At 44.0% G+C, this 15,884-nt stretch overlaps 1 protein-coding gene across 3 annotated transcripts in view; it reads right to left on the bottom strand.

Annotated features, from left to right (window-relative positions):
• Positions 1–15,884, bottom strand: part of TJP2 (tight junction protein 2) — a 119,203-nt gene that overhangs the window by 60,610 nt on the left and 42,709 nt on the right. Inside the window, exon 1 of one of the 3 annotated variants that reach the window (XM_045840315.1) lies at positions 10,195–10,404. The exons of 1 other annotated variant lie outside the window; for it this stretch is intronic. In XM_045840315.1, coding sequence (XP_045696271.1) covers positions 10,195–10,254 — 60 coding nt within the window. In that variant the 5' untranslated portion in view covers positions 10,255–10,404. Of the gene's footprint in view, positions 1–10,194; positions 10,405–15,884 lie in introns of those variants that run through there. One more of the 3 variants, XM_045840314.1, reaches the window with a different exon arrangement.

Genomic DNA, 15,884 nt, shown 5'->3' with positions numbered 1-15,884 from the left:
AACACATCAGAATGACTTCAGAAAGACAACACTTGCTAAGTTTCATGAAGTTATACATCAAAGCAGCAGGTCTTAGAATTAAGTCACCTTTCAGTTTCTGCATTAATTTGTAGGCTTGCAAGTTATAATTTCCCCAGCATATTAAAAGAGAAAAGTGTCTAGAATCACAGAGCAGTAGATGAAGAAACTGAGAAACAGTGACTTGTGTCAATGCAAGACACAACCACACATGGTAAAGATTCCATGAGTTTATGTGAACCAAACTGGCAATTGCTAGGAAGCAAAATCTCAACAGACTGAGAAAATGCTCTGGGAAGGGGCAGTTTTACCACTTATTTTACACATCGGAGTCAAAGGGGAAGACCTGAGGCAGCTACATGAAATCCACTGTTGACAGATTAGGGAGCGGGGATAAAGTAAAGCAAGGAAATCTCTGGGGCTGGATAAAAAGTAAAATGAATAGACACATACTTCTTTTACAGTTGTGGGTACAGGACAGTTAACGGTCAACAATTAACACAGTAACAATGAGGGGGTTTGTGGTCTCTGCTTTTGTTGTGCTTTAAGGGATCTGGACAAACAAGAAATCACTCTGATACTCCAAAGGCATGTTATCAGGTGTGTGACTGTAGATGCAAAAAGACAATAGGCTCAGTTAAGGTAAAGAATGACCTTTGTTAAGGGAAATACCCGCCTAGGACATGACTACCAGCCACGTCCATCCTGTGTGGTTACCTGTATCTTGCTGCATACAATGCTCACATTTTTGCCCAAATTTTGAGGGAAAATAAGGGCATGCATTATACGTGGGTAGTACTAATTCTGTATCTATATAAATGTTTTTAATTCTTTTACTTATGTTTATGCATTAAAAGTGTAACTCTAAAAAGCAGTAACAGTATCCATGTGCAAATTAATACCCTGGAATATGATAATTGGCTGTTTCTAAATATAAATAAAAATTTGAATTAAAAAATTTAAATGAAAGGTTTCTCCACCCCCCCCCCCAAAAAAGTTTGGGCCAGAAACGTGGACACGCATTATGCATGGCAAAAACAGTGCCTTTGGCCTCTAAGTGTGTAAGGCCACCATGCAGGCCTATCCTGAGCTGGTTGGGTTTAGCGTGTGGCCCTTTTTACACCCGCACTTCTGTGACAGGTAGGTCTTATGGCGGCATCCATACTCCAACAAGTAACCATAGAGTCGGAGGACCGATTCTGAACATGCTCTACGGAAAGCAGCCTTAGGCTGCAGAGGCATCATGGCTGTCTCGTGGTCTTCAGTCATAATCACCACACGATAAAGTGTAACCACTGCCCCTGAGGTCACCATTGCAACCTCAGAGGTGTCTACCAGCTTTGTGGGTGCCTCCAAGCTCCCTACCCTATCAGCCGCCTTGGGCTACCCAGGCTGTGAAGGTACAAGGGGCTTCTTTGAAGGGCCTGGCTCTGGGTGGTGGCAGCTCTCTAACTTTCTTTAGGGCAAATCTGAAAGCTAGTGGTGGGTGGGGTCTGGGTTTTGCATTCCTCCAGCCTTCCTATTGTTATGTAGCCACCTAATTCTCCCTATTAAATCGCCTACTCCTTGAAATAGCTAGAAAGTCATCAGTTTTCTTCACGGAACCTTGACTGATAGGGGATGGAATGCCCATTTTATAGCCAAACATGAGAAAAGTAAACTCCCTAAGGCGAAGGAAGTACTGGGTAAGACAACAGAATTCAAACTCAGGTCTTTCTGACTTCAAAGTTACAAACACACGTTCACGCCATGGCCCAGCAATGCTACTCCTAGGAATTTACACACGAGAAATACATACAAAAGTCCACAAAACAAGGTGTAGGTGATATTCATAGCAGCTTTATTCATAATGGAAAAAGAAACTGACAACCCAAATGTCTATCAACAAAAGAATGGCTAAACTATGGTAAATTCCTATCAGTGGAATACTACGCAGCAATAGAAAAGAACCAGGGAATCACATAACAACACAGACGAATTTGACCAAGTTCATCATGAGCAAAAGAAGCGGACATGAAATCTGGATTTTATTTACATGGATCCTCTCAAGGCCAAGCTAAACCACTTCCTGGTGAAAGAAGTCAGAAGAGAGGGTCCCTTGCAGGTGGGGTGGTAACAGTCAGAAAAGTGGCCAGAGAGAACCTTCCTGAGTGATGGAAAGTTCTCTTTTTTTGATCTGGGCGGTAATCACACAGGCGAATGCATTCACGCACAAGCTGACCTACCTCTGGGACTAGACAATAGTTGTGGTGTGCAACTTCACAGATGCATTAAACATCACTGAATTGTGGGCTTTCAAGCGGTTGGTTTTATATGTCATGTATTTTATCACAATAAAAAAATTACTAAGCTTTCCATTTGAGATTTGTGCACTTTACTGTATGAAAATTATATGTCAAGGAAATGCCATAAAAATAATAATATAGAGAAAGCTTCAGGATGAGTCAGCAGGCTTGGGAGGCCAGATTCTGGATACCACTGTTTCTATTGGAAAAGTTCTCCAAGTTTCCAACAAATTTTTTTCACGTCCACTCTTCGGTAAATGGAGTCAACCTTAACCTGCCTCTTCTTGACTCTTGAGTCAAGACATCTGCAAATGGTGCACTTAAGCAGTATCAGCAGGCTAAATATTTCTCCCAGACCTTTGATTAAAGTTCAAATTTAGGTTCTGCTAGAAAGAGGGCCACCGATAATCAAAATGCACTCAGAGCCTCTTCACTGCAATGTGTCACCACTTGCCTGTTTTTAGGCTCTAAGAATAACACCAGGAGGAAGAACACCAATGTTTCTAGTTCCATTTCTGGAAAATTTCAATGGGTGTCTCAGATGCCACAAATCACTCTCCCCTCTCAAAACTCACCCAGACACTAAACAGACCTGCCCGAAGTGGGCAAAGTGCTCGGCCTGAAGTTGGGCTGAAAAACTCAGCTGCGCCTGAAGGGCTGCTGAGACTCGGATGACAGTGCCTGATGTTACAACGGTACACAGCAGGCTCATCTTCAGTGCATTTGTGAAGAATATGCCAGAAAGTGCTCCCAGCCGGTCAGCAGGCCTGCCCTGCCTTCCCCCTGCATGCTACAGCCATGTCGTCCCTGGGAGAGGAGCCCATGGGAAAAGAAGGGAGTGTCGGAGTCCCCTAGAATGCAGCTTTTACTGGGAAGGGTGGAGGGGAAGAGGAAGGAGAAAATGATTCTAGTGAAGCTATGCAAGATGGCTTTGGCTGCTGGCTTGGGCTGCAGGGGAAGGAAGAGAATTCAGCACGCCCTGTGCTGGTACATTATTTAAGGTGCAACTGAATAATAGATCTTTCCATCACTTCATGAGCTAAGCAACTATAGCGACTCAGGTTCTCAATTTGCCTTTGAGACAAATGCCTTCCAGAGAGAATCCACTGGATCTCTTTTTAAATGAAAAAAATAAAGAAATACAAAAGTTGTATACAGAGTATGGACGCACTTTATGACAAGAATCAACAGAAATTATTTAGAATGTTCTCTAGGCCTTCCAGTCAAACCCTTACTGGGCTTGGCTCAGAAACCCTCAGAAACTTAAGTGCCGCAAGAGACTTCAGAGACCAGCGACTACAACAACTCACTTCCCTACGAAGAAACTGAGAACTCGAACTGCGGGCTTTGGCTGAAGTCACCCAGCTGATTAGAGGGAGAGCTGATACGCCACTACAGAAATGGTCTGTATGTAATTTTACACTGCTTTTCCTTTACAAACTTTCATCTGCTCACTATAGAAATGTCAGGAGTCCGCTCTTCTAACTTCTCAATGCATCTTCAATTCTGACTAGTCTGTGCAGCACGTCTTCCCCAGTCAGTCAGTGGGACGTAGCACGCAGTAATGTGCCCTGTCTTCTGGGGTTACCACGATGACTCACGCCAGGGAGGGGTTCCCAGCTGACGGGAAGTGGCTGGAAGGGACTGGCTGTCGCAGACGTGCCACGGGCTCCAATAAACACTAGCATGTGCACACCAGCCACTCACAGGCAAGAAGGCAGTGGAGTCAGCCTGAGTGAGGAAGTTAGCTGAGAGAGGAACGGGCTTCTAAAAATGAGCTCACCAGCAAGTTCCTTCCAAAGAACCGTTCTTTTCAAAAACAGAAATGGTTAGTTTTGCTAAATTAATTCCCTCATATAAGTTCATTCTGCTTTGCCAGATGTATCTGGCAACAGTCTCCCCAGGACGGGGAATGGGCTGCTACTTTCGCACAGCACACATTCGCCCTGCTCCCCACCGTCAGGTCCCGTCCCCCCAGGACACACTGCTCTGGAAGGCATAAAAGACACCCCACGACCTAGAACTGGGAAGGCTTCCTTTCAGACTGTGGCAACTAATGGCTCTCTGCGATTGAAAACACACACAGCTACATTTGGAACTTTACTTCCTCCAGGGAAGAGCCAAAGTCCTCGAAGCTACACATCCCAGAAGTGTTCATTAATTGCTACTGATGACTGGAAAGCATTATTTCCTCTATTCACCTCCAACTCTAGTGACACAATCTAAAGTGCCTGCTGTGTTCTCTCATCTCCACCAGAGCTTTCTTTATTACAGGGGCAAAGCTTTAACTGGCTTTTCATCATTGTCTCTTCATTAAAGCTTAATAACTGTTACCTACTGACAACAATTATCCCAATTGTCTCCCACAATGCATTATGTCTACTCCCTCCAAACGCCTCTGACTTGTGACTAATGATATTGTCACTCACAAACAAGATATAACTACAATATGCATTTAGTCCCGTGCTTATGCAGGGTACCTATCAGATGAGGCACATTGTAATTAAAGTTCCCAAAGATGATGCCATTTTGTCTTGCAAACATGATGTTTATGTTTCAGATGGATGATTAAAGTCCACAATAGAAATAATTACCATATTAATTAATTCTAAAGCCACATTTACCTATGCATATAGGCAAAGTTTAGCGAACATTTGTATTCAAGGATGTGACATGAAATCTTTGTCCTGATTTATGGTATAATTTACATTTTTTTGGTCTATCCAGCTTCCTAAAACACAAACATGGATTTTACTCGTGAGAATCTACCAAGAGTGCGCTGTCTCCACCAGTATCATTCCTGCAACCCTGAATCTTTGCCCCCCAACACACACACACGCATACAGTGTTGGGGGGAAAGAAACATAAATAGAAACTATAACCCATGAGCATTATAATTAGCTAAATATTAGTCTGATAGCTAACGGTAGCCTGCTATGCTCTGCAACTTACATGCAGTGTGAGTGATGAAGGAAAGTTTCATTATGTTTTGAAGGTTAAAGACCTGATTTAACTTTAACCATCTGGCAGAGGCATTAAACAAATATCTGTACTGATTGAAAATGACTAAAGTATAAGTTACCAATGGAAGGTAACTTCCATTGGGGAGTTAATCCTAACTTCCACTTAGGATTTGGTGTCCATGCACAAACACAGTCAGGGACTGGGTGACAAAAACAGAGTATTTCTACCCTAGTTATATTTACGTAGGTGAGCTTCACATCACCATTTTTCATCGCTCATTGTCAGGGTCACTCTTTTCCTATCTCAAGACTTCTAATTCCTACAACAACCCTGGGTAAAGCCTACTTTACAGACCACTGTAAGCTGCATTTTGGAGTAAAATACATTTACACCTGAGGCTGTCTGGTCCTCTCCAGTCTGGAGGGCGGACGGAGGGCGAGCGAGATGCCCTTGATAACAGAGTGACGTCCATCAGCAGTGCCCTTTTCATCCTATCCTACAAATGTCATGCCGAGGAACCTTCAGCATTGCACAATGGCTCGTGGGAAGTGGAGAAAGGGATGAGAATCAGGCATTAAACAGCTTCGCAAGGTCAGCAGCACCACTAAGAGAGCTCAGTGGACAAGAGCAAGATGCATGGGAAGGCATCAAGTCCATCAAATTCAACTGCCCTGGCTCTCTGGCCCATTCGTTCTGTGCCTAACTTTCCTGATGTTGAGACCAAGGTTTACCTAGCTCTCCATAACTGATCCTCACCTCATATTTTAAGCAGTATTTCCCAAGTCTCATACTGGAAGGGCTGCCTTCACAATTTCTGACTTATTCTCAAACCACTCATCCTGATAATTGACTGTTTTTTAAAAATTCGACTGTTTTACTTAATACTTATTTTTGCCTCATCCTAAGTAATCTATCCATGCAATAAATGAGTTAGGTGGCTAGCTTTATTCTTAAAGTACAATATTCATGCACAGTAATTGAAAAATAGGATCTGTCCTTCTCTGCAGCACCTGTAAGTCTGTCTGGAAAACACTATTTGAGGGCCAGCAAGAGGCAGGGAAAACGCTTAATCAAATTCTTAGGTATAGCCCTGACTGGTGTGGCTCAATGGGATGGGTGCCATCCTGCAAAGTGAAAGGTCACTAGTTCGACTCTCAGTCACAGCACATGCCTGGGTTGCAGGCCAGGTCCTTGGTTGACGGCATGCAGGAGGCAACCAATAGGCTGGATGTTTCTCTCATACATCAGTGTTTCTCTCCTTCCCTTTCTTTCTCTCCTCCTCTAAAAATAAATAAAATCTTTAAAAAAATTCTTGGGTATTTTTTCAATATGACAGTACTTAGTCTCTCTTCTGAGTTCACAGGTTATCGAGGCTGATGAAGCTTTGGATGCAATGGCTGGTTGGATGATGGAGGTACTGGTTATTTCTAAGCCAAAAGAAAACCAGCACCTTCACTTCGCAGGTCTCCTGGGGCCCTAGCAGTCAGTCACCAAGTTCTATTCTGAGAAGAGCATTTCCTACTTCAGTTAAGAAAATGGAAGCAGGCACCTTGCAACCCAGACCTCTGCCTCTCCTGTAATAATGTAGGCAGTGTACAGGCCTCATCACCGCTTTCCTAGGCAACCTCTAAAACTGGAACTAGGTCTGACCGGTGTGGCTCAGTTGGAGTGCTGTCCCACAACCAAAGGGTTGTGGGTTCAGTTCCAGGTTGGGGCGCATGCCTGGGTTGCGGGTTCAATCCCTGGTTGGGGCACCTGCCTGTACAGGAGGCAGCCAATTGATGTTTCTCTCTGGCATGGATGTTTCTCTCCCTTTTTCTCTCTCTAAAAGCAATGAAAAAAAGAAATGTCCTCAGATGAGGGAAAAAAACACACCAAAAACTGGAACTAGCTATTGTCAGTATTGGATGTTGGGATTGATAACTTTTTCACTGCTGTTACATGGTCTTTAAAAAATGTTAATGAGAATACCACTGCAGATCCTCATAAATGTGGTAGCTATATAGGCATCTACTAACAAGGATCATCATAAAAATTCTCTTGGAGGTGAAGTAGGTGCTAAGTAGCTTTAGGGAAGATTTCTTTTTTAACGTTGGAAAAGTTCACATAATCATTGACGTTTTTAACCCACAAATGGGTGTTAAATGGGACCTCTGAGTCTTTATTTCTGACCTGTAAGTACCTTTGGATTTAGGATCAAGAGAGATAATCATTCTGCCCCACCTACCCCATTTTCTAGAGAAAATGTCTCTCAATACCAAGGCTGGCCAGCCCAAGGCCTTTCTGACAAGCAGTTTCTGACCCTGATGACTGTTTGGGGTCTAATTAATCAACGAGGCCTTTTATAGGAAGTCAGCTCTCAATAAATTAATCTGGGGGCACAGCTCCTTACTGGGAATTCTTTTAAGGATTAGGCAAAAAAATTCTCTGACAGCTCACATTCTTGGTAGAAGTATGTTGAAAGTTTCAGCAGTGATTACTAACCCTTCCTCCCTCTCCACCCCACCCCAGGCACGCCCACACCCCACACCTCACGCCACTCCCAAACCAAATCTGTATGACTTTTTAAACTACCAGTACTCAGAACTGCAGTGGCCCCGCCCTAGTTTCAAGAACATTATCTGTCTCCTACTAAGAAAATCTTCAGGAGTGAAAACCTTTGCAAACTCAAAAGCCACTGGAGGAAGTTTATCATCTCCTTTGCATTCCCAGGCACTTCTGCAGAAGACAAATAGTTGGCCTGTGACCTTCTGTCAATGCACAAAAAAACTAGATCGAAAGTTAAACAAATGTAGGCAGAGTCCTAGCAAATGGAATTCCCCAGGGAGACATGTAAAAATTCATTGGTCATAAGCACATGAGGGCCTAAAATATAGTAATATTCCCTGTGTGGGGTGGAGCATTTACTAAGGAACTGATAGGTCATTAACACAACAGGGATTTCTATGACTGTCTTTTTATCCCTGAAGTTCCCTTACCAGCATTCACAGCCTTTCACGAAGAGTGTAATTACCTCTCTTTACCTGGGACACCCACCTGGCACCTCTTATGTCCACTTCCAGATCCCACCCTTATCGGCCCAGGACCCAACACTTACATAGTTTTCAGCACTCTTTTTGGTTCATTTTACTAGCTACCATTTCCTTAGCACCCACCCACCACAGGCCAGGCACCCTACATTATGTCATCCAGTCCTCACTCAGCCCTACGAAGTGGGGGGCATTGTTAGCTCCATTTTTTATAGTTGCTTATACTGTAAGGTATCTGTTCAAATGCCACCTTCTCCTCCCAGCAAGAATCCCTAGGGATGTGTACAGGACATGTGTACTGCACACTCCCTCTCTCAGCCACAGGTATTCCAGCAGAGCAAGCTGCAGAGTCTAAAGCACAGTCCTCAGTTTTCAGGTCTAACAAACTCTTCAAGGCAGAAATTGAGTTCCACTCATCTAGGAACCTCTCACAGTGAGGTGCACAGTAGGTGCTTATTTAAGTTATTATAATGTATTAGCTGCCCAGTCCTGAAAAAAAGTTGCAGGCAGTATCTCAAGGAAGAAAATTCCCCTTCATCAATCTATGGCATCCACTCTGAAAGAACTCAAGGAACGCATCAAAAGCCAATACTGTCTTAGTAAAGCAACCCCTCCTCATCTTCCCAAAGAAGGAAAGCTACAGCATCCTGTCCATATTCCTATTTGGTCTTTGCTGTTTGCATGCTTCCCCAGCAGGACTGGGGCAGACGCACCCTCTTATCATTTGTAGTCTCCACACTGAAGTGAAGTTGTTCATGAAAATTTACTGAATAATCAAATTTCATTCTCTTAGGTGGGAGAGTAACTGGCACTTTGCTACAAATGCAATTACTGTGACTAATTTCTCACTTAAAACATCTCCTTCCCAGGTGTGTATGTAGATGCTACCCACCGACTGTCTCTCTTGGGAGTGACCCTGACAAAGGCAGACCTGTTCTCCAAAGTGACTGCCAGGGCACCCAGCCCAGACCACCTATAGCCCTGCAGAAGAGGGCCTCTCTCCCTCTCAGCTAAAATTCCCCAGGGGCAGAGAATGGGAGCGTGTGATCGCAGGGCAGTTTCTTTGGTGGGAAGAGTCTCTGCTGAGAACCACAGGGAAACCACAGCCATTACTCAGGGCAGAGAGCTGCCAGGCAAGCAGTGTTGCCTTTGAACTGAAGCGAAAATAGAGGTGGGAGGCTGTATTCCATTACTAAGCTCTGGAGCATTCACTCTCAAGTTTGTCCACACTTTGAGAATGTTAACACCCTGTAGTCAAAACTCAGATTATTTATAACTTAAAATAAACTACTGTGTAGAAGCTTGACAAATGAAGACATAAAAGAAAATGACAGGTAAGATAATGCCAGAGTAGAAGGCATGCATTACATTTTTGTGTGGTTTCTTCCAAAACTCCATCCCCATTTCCCACTGAAACCAACTTTTACCTATATTGCAGAAGCAGCAGATTTAAAGGGAAAATAAAGATCCTGGTTTCTAAAGAGCTGTCAGCTTGTCTCAGGCACACATGCCTGTAACTTTGATAAAGTAGAATGTGGTTTGAAACAGAAGGAATACACAAAGGCACACATAGGGCGACACGACAGGCTGAAGAGATGCCTGCCTCCAAGGTAGCAGGGATCCAAGACAGAGTGCAAAACCGTTTCCCCTACTCCTGACTTAATCCGAAACCCAAGCGACTTGAGGTGGGTGGGGAGGGGGAGAGAGGAGGGGGAAGCGAGAGAGAATTGAATACCCAGGAGCCCTGGAGGGCCAGCCTTACCCACCCCATCCTCAGCCGCTCCTCCGGTTGGGAGAATCCCAGCTATCTACAGCACATCAGGAACGCCCAAACAAGCGCTCCCAAACTCACTCGTGGTGACCCTTTTCCTAACCAATTAATGCAAGAGGGTACTTACATAGTGCCAACCTGACAGCTCCCGCCGGGGTGGAAACCCGCGATCTCCACGCACTAGCATCTCCAGCGCGGGTCCCGCGTGGGCCCCGCTCCTCCTCCTCCTCCACGCTGCGGGTCAGTCCTCGGACCTGCGGCCCGGTTGCCGGCCCTCGGGGACCCACCCCTTTGTCCCTCCTCCCGCGGTGGCGGCGTAGGTCCGCCCCCCGCCTGAGCTCAGCGCCTCTGTGCCCGCCGCACGGCCCGGGAACTTCTCAAATGGGCCGCTACCACCCCCGCGCGGCCGGGGGGAAGGCTCACCGGCGCCGCGCCTCCGGGACTCCCGCGGCAGGCGGCGTCACGCGCGACCCCGGCGCGGGGCTGGAGACCTCGGCGGCCACAAGGTGACCCCGCGGCCCTAGCGTCCTGCTGCCCTGACGGCCGCACCATTACCCACCCCCAGCCGGCCGGATGGTTCGCTCCGCGGCGCGCACTGGGGCCCCAGGTCCAGCTCCAAGCGCGCGCGCCCGGGGAAGCGCTGCAAATTGAGTGCCGCGGTGAGCTGGGGACTGGGTGCTATCCTGGAGGTCTCGTGGACATCCTATACCAACACCTTGTGGAGAGGTTTACGGAGCCTCTTCAGTTCTCTTGCGAAAGAAAGAACTGGGGAAACTCCAAAGTTTTCTGTCCTGACCTGAGGCCTGCCCGGCCAGCCAACACATACACGGCATTCACTTTGCCCCACATTTCTTTGCTCAACAGCTGATTACCCGAATTCCAAGGGTATAAGAAGTTGGTGTTAAATAATACAACATGAATTTTGAGGAAATATACATATGGTTATATCTCTGACACATTTCCAACAACTCCAAGAAATTGAAACTTCCCTCCCTGCATCAGCTTTTAAAGGCTACCAGTAGGTCACACATACTTATTGGCAGGATTCATCTAATTCAGCTCAGTACACTTATTCGTATTTAAAAAAACTCTATGTACAAAGAATTGTGCGAGACAAATAAAAGCTTCCTTATTTTAAGGGCATGTAAGTTACTTGGAGAATCAAAACAGATATGCTGATTAAAAATATAACTTTGGATTTGAAATCTAAGGAAACGTTGAAAGAGAAAAAAGTGCGGCCCACCCTGCTCTTCTCTGAAACTGAAAAGCAAAACTCCGCTCAGGCTCACACGGAAAAAGGTAAAGGGTCTGATAGGATACAGATGTCGGGCTCTCTCCCTGAAAAGTTGCTTCACTTCCTGTCCCGTCCAAACAAGTTTGGCAGTTTATGTGGGAAAACGAGTCCAACAGATGCCTCCCAGTGAGTGTCAAGCTGCTGGCCTGCTTTGCAGTAGCTACATGCACACTTCTCAATCAGGAACACTGGGAGCGACATTTCCCAGTTTCCTTCAGGTCCCCAGAACCACACGTTTCGGTCGTCTCCCTGGCATAGAGTGTTACTCTCCTCATCTATGCACCATTTAAACAATGTTTCCAAAATTAGGTGGTGCTGACTAATAATAACAATGACAGCATGTGTGAACTGGTCACACCTTAGTGATGAGATTACACCACTAGCATTTAAAAAGGAAGAAAGGAATCCAGAATGTGGCAATTACATCTGCCCAATTATTCCTTCTTTTTTTCTTTCTTTCTAGAGTTGTGCTGTTCCATGTGATGACCACTTGCCACATGGGGATGTTTTAGGTATTTAAATTTAAATTAACGAAAATTAAAGGAAATGAAAAATTTGGTTTCTTGATCACACTAGTCCCACTTCCAGGGCTCAGTCAGCAGCCACATGCAGCTAACGGCTGGCGCGCCGGACAGTGTAGACACAGAATACTCGATCGTCGCAGAAAGTCCTAATGAACTACACTGCTCCGAAGGATGATACTCCTATAGTAGAAATACCAATGTCCTGGCACAATAATAGTTCTAATTCAGATCATTGTTGAAAACACATGATTCAATTGATACAGCAGCATTGCTAGTGGCAGGATAAATCAATACAACTCTTTGGAGAAGCAATTTATAGGCTGTATTTTTCACATGTGAAGTTGTACATTTAAATTTAAACCCCACTCCTAGAAGATGTTTCTCCAAGGAACTTCTATTCAACAAGAAATTGCCGAACACCTTCCGTCAGGCCAGAAGCTCCTGATAAAAGACTCATGCTCTCACCTGAGGAAGCTCAGTCTCCTCGGGCAGATGATCAGTAAGGAACAAAAAACGGAAGGAAGGGAGGGAGGGAGGAACTGTGTAAGTGGTGAGATTCCTGGAAGGCTTAGGGTGGTCTGAGGGCTATCAGAAGAAGTTCCTCACCCAGACGAAGAGGATGGGGTTTACGGAAGTCTTTCCAGAGATGGGGTTACTTACATATTCTAAAGGGTGGGCATGAGTGAGTTTGTGAGACAAAAAGGGGGGGAAGGAAGCTTTCCAGGTAAAGGGAATAAATAACAAGCGAAGAAACAAGGAATGAAGAGACCATGGACTTGCTCTTGAGGTGCCAGGAGGTGAACAAAGCAAAAAATGAGATTAGACTGGCATTTTATACAGATCACTGTCAGCTTCTTGGAAGATGGGTTTATCAAATGGGAGTCGTGGGGAGGGTGTCAGTAAGAATGACAAGACCAGCAAAAAAAAAAAAAAGAGAGAGAGAGAGAGAGAGAGAGAAAAAGCACTGATGTGGGAATGCAGGTAAGAGATGATGTGATGTGTTAGACAAAAGGACCAATTCAATAGAAATTAAGGAAGTACAATCAGCTGACTGGATGACTGCCTGATTAGAAATGAGACAAGGAAGAGAGAAGTGAGTGTAAGGTAACTCTCAGCTTTCAGGCTTAACTAGGTAGATGACAGTGCCTTTTTACCAAAATAGAAAACATAGGAGTGGGAGCAGAGGTTGGGAGGGGTTTGAGGAAGAATGAAGAATTTAATGAAGGTCTAATGGAGTTTCCAGGGCCACGGGCCCTCCAGGTAGAGATGTTCAAATGGCTACAACATGCTGGGCTCTGATGAGCACTAGGACAGAGACATCTGAGATGGAGGAACAAATTTGGGAATCATCAATATGTCAAGAAAGCTGAAGTCTCACAGAACTGGAACAAATAATCCAACAATTTATACGGAGCCACAATAACCTTCTTTGAGAAAGAACAAAGTTGGAGGAATCATACTACCTGATTATCAAACTATACTACAAGGCCACAGTAATCAAAACAGCATGACTCGGGCATAAAAACAGATACAAGAATCAATGGAACAGAATAAAGCGCCAGAAATAAACCCATGCCTTTATAGTTAATTAGTATTTGACAAAGGAAGCAAGAATATACAATGGGGTAATGACAGTCTACTCAATAAATGCTGTTGGGAAAATTGGACAGATGTATGTGAAAGAGTGAAACTAGACCACCTTCTTACACCATGCAAAAGAATAAACTCAAAATGGATTGATAACTTAAATGTGAGACTCAAAACCATAAAAATCCTAGAAGAAAATACAGGCAGTAAAATCTTGGACATTTCTTATAGCAATATTTTTTTCTGATATATCTCAGGCAAGGGAAATAAAAGAAAATGTAGACAAATGGGACTGCATCAACCTAAGAAGGTTTTGCACAGCAAAGGAAACCATCAACAAAATGAAAAGTTAACCTACTACATGGAGAATATATTCACCAATGATACATCTGATAAGGTGTTAATAGCAAAAATTTATAAAGAACTTATAAGACTCAAACAATAATGAAAAAAACAATCCAGTTAAAAAATAGGAAAAGGACCTGAACAGATGCTTCTCCAAAGAGGACATACAGATGGCCAACAAACACATGAAAAGATGATCAATGTCACTAATCATCAGAGAAATGCAAATTAAAGTCACAATGTGATATCACCTCACACCTATCAAAATGGCTATCCTCAATAAATGCACAAATGACAAGTGTTGGTGAGGATGTGGAGGAAAGGGGACCCTCATGCACTGTTGGTGGGCATGTAGGTTGGTGTAGCCAGTATGGAAACCAGGATGGAGTTTCCTCAAAAAATTAAACACGGAACTGCCTTATTATGATCTGACAATTCCACTTCTGGGAATATAACCAAAGAAACCCAAAATACTACTTCTAAAAAATATATGCACCCCTTTGTTCACTACAGCATTACAACAGTCAAGATTTGGAGTCAGCCCAAGTACCCATCAGTAGATGAGCAGATAAAAAAGCTGTGGTACATTCACACAATGGAATACTACCTAGTTGTAAAACAGAAGGAAATCTTACCATTTGTAACAACATGGATAAACCTGGAGAGTATTATGCTAAGTGAAATAAGACAGTCAGAGAAAGACAAGTACCATATGATTTCACTTATATGTGGAATTTAATAAACAAACGAACAAACAAACTAGAAAGAGAACACAGACACAGAGAACAGACTGAAAGCTGTCAGAAGGGAGGGGTTTTGGTGTCTGGGTGAAAATGGTAAAGGAATTAATCAAACGAACTCCTGCACACAGACAACAATATGGTGACTGCAGGGGCTGGGGGCTAGGGAGGCTGGGAGGATAAAGGGAGGATAAGCAATGACAGAGGGAGACTGACCTAGGTGGCGAACACACAGTGCACTGTACAGATGATATGTTATGGAATTATATGTATGAGAGTCACATGATTTTATTGGTCAATGTCACCCTAATGAATTCAATAAAAAAAAACTTTAAATAAAGAAAGAGAGCTAAAGTGATAAAAGGAAACGGAACCACAGACACACTTCAGAGATATTTATTGCAGGTGCGGTCCCAGGCCCCCAAAATAAAAGGAGTACTACAATAAAGTGAGTCATAATCCTTTTGCTGGTGGAGCATCTTGCCTTGACTTTTTAAAAATACATCTGTGAAGCACAATAAAGTGCAGGGCAATAAAACAAGGTGTGCCTGTGTTCAGAGACACCCTGTAAACTGAAGCTGGAGGGGATTAAAGATAGGACTCATCCTCGGGAACGCCAACAATTAGGGAGCAAGCTCAAGTCCCCAGAAGAGACACCTAAGAGAAACTGCCAGAAAGAAGGCAAGAGCCCACTGGAGCCAAAAAGTCCAAAGTGTCCAAAAAGTCAAGGGAAGAATGAATTTCAAGGAGGGGAGAATGGCCAACAACAAGCAACTTCGCAGTCAGTTAAGGTAAGAACAGAAGATGCTAATGAGAAGAGCACCACCGCTCACCGCAGCTAGAGCTGTGTCAGCGGACAGAGGGGACTAGAGGTGGGATCACAAGGGGTGACTGGGAGATGGGGCGGCGCTTCACTGCATGCCCATCTGTAAGAGTGCAGGACGGAAACCATCTATGTCCAACGACGGAGAGCTGTAAAATGACAGCAAGTCAACTTAATTGGCACAGCAAGCCATCATTTAAAATTCTAATACGGAAGTCTATACAGCAACAAGGAGAATGACACGATAATTGATGAAAAAGAACACAAACCTTTTCTATGATGGCAATGATGAGCTATAAAAAATATTTGGAAAGTATATAGCGACATAATTTGATGAAAGGATAGGGTTGTATGCATTTTGTTTTTAAATTGTAGTTGTTTGTGCAATGGACAATTTTTTTTCTTATTTCTTTTTCTTTTTAAGATTTTATTTATTTATTTTTAGAGAGGGAAGGGAGGGAGAAAGAGAGAGAGAGAAACATCAATGTGCAGTTGCTGGGGGCA

Source organism: Phyllostomus hastatus, unplaced genomic scaffold, assembly GCF_019186645.2.
Source record: "Phyllostomus hastatus isolate PE091 unplaced genomic scaffold, TTU_PhHast_1.1 phas_contig_34, whole genome shotgun sequence".
In the NCBI taxonomy this organism is placed as follows: Eukaryota; Metazoa; Chordata; class Mammalia; order Chiroptera; family Phyllostomidae; genus Phyllostomus; species Phyllostomus hastatus.
This window is presented reverse-complemented; position numbering and strand designations above follow the sequence as displayed.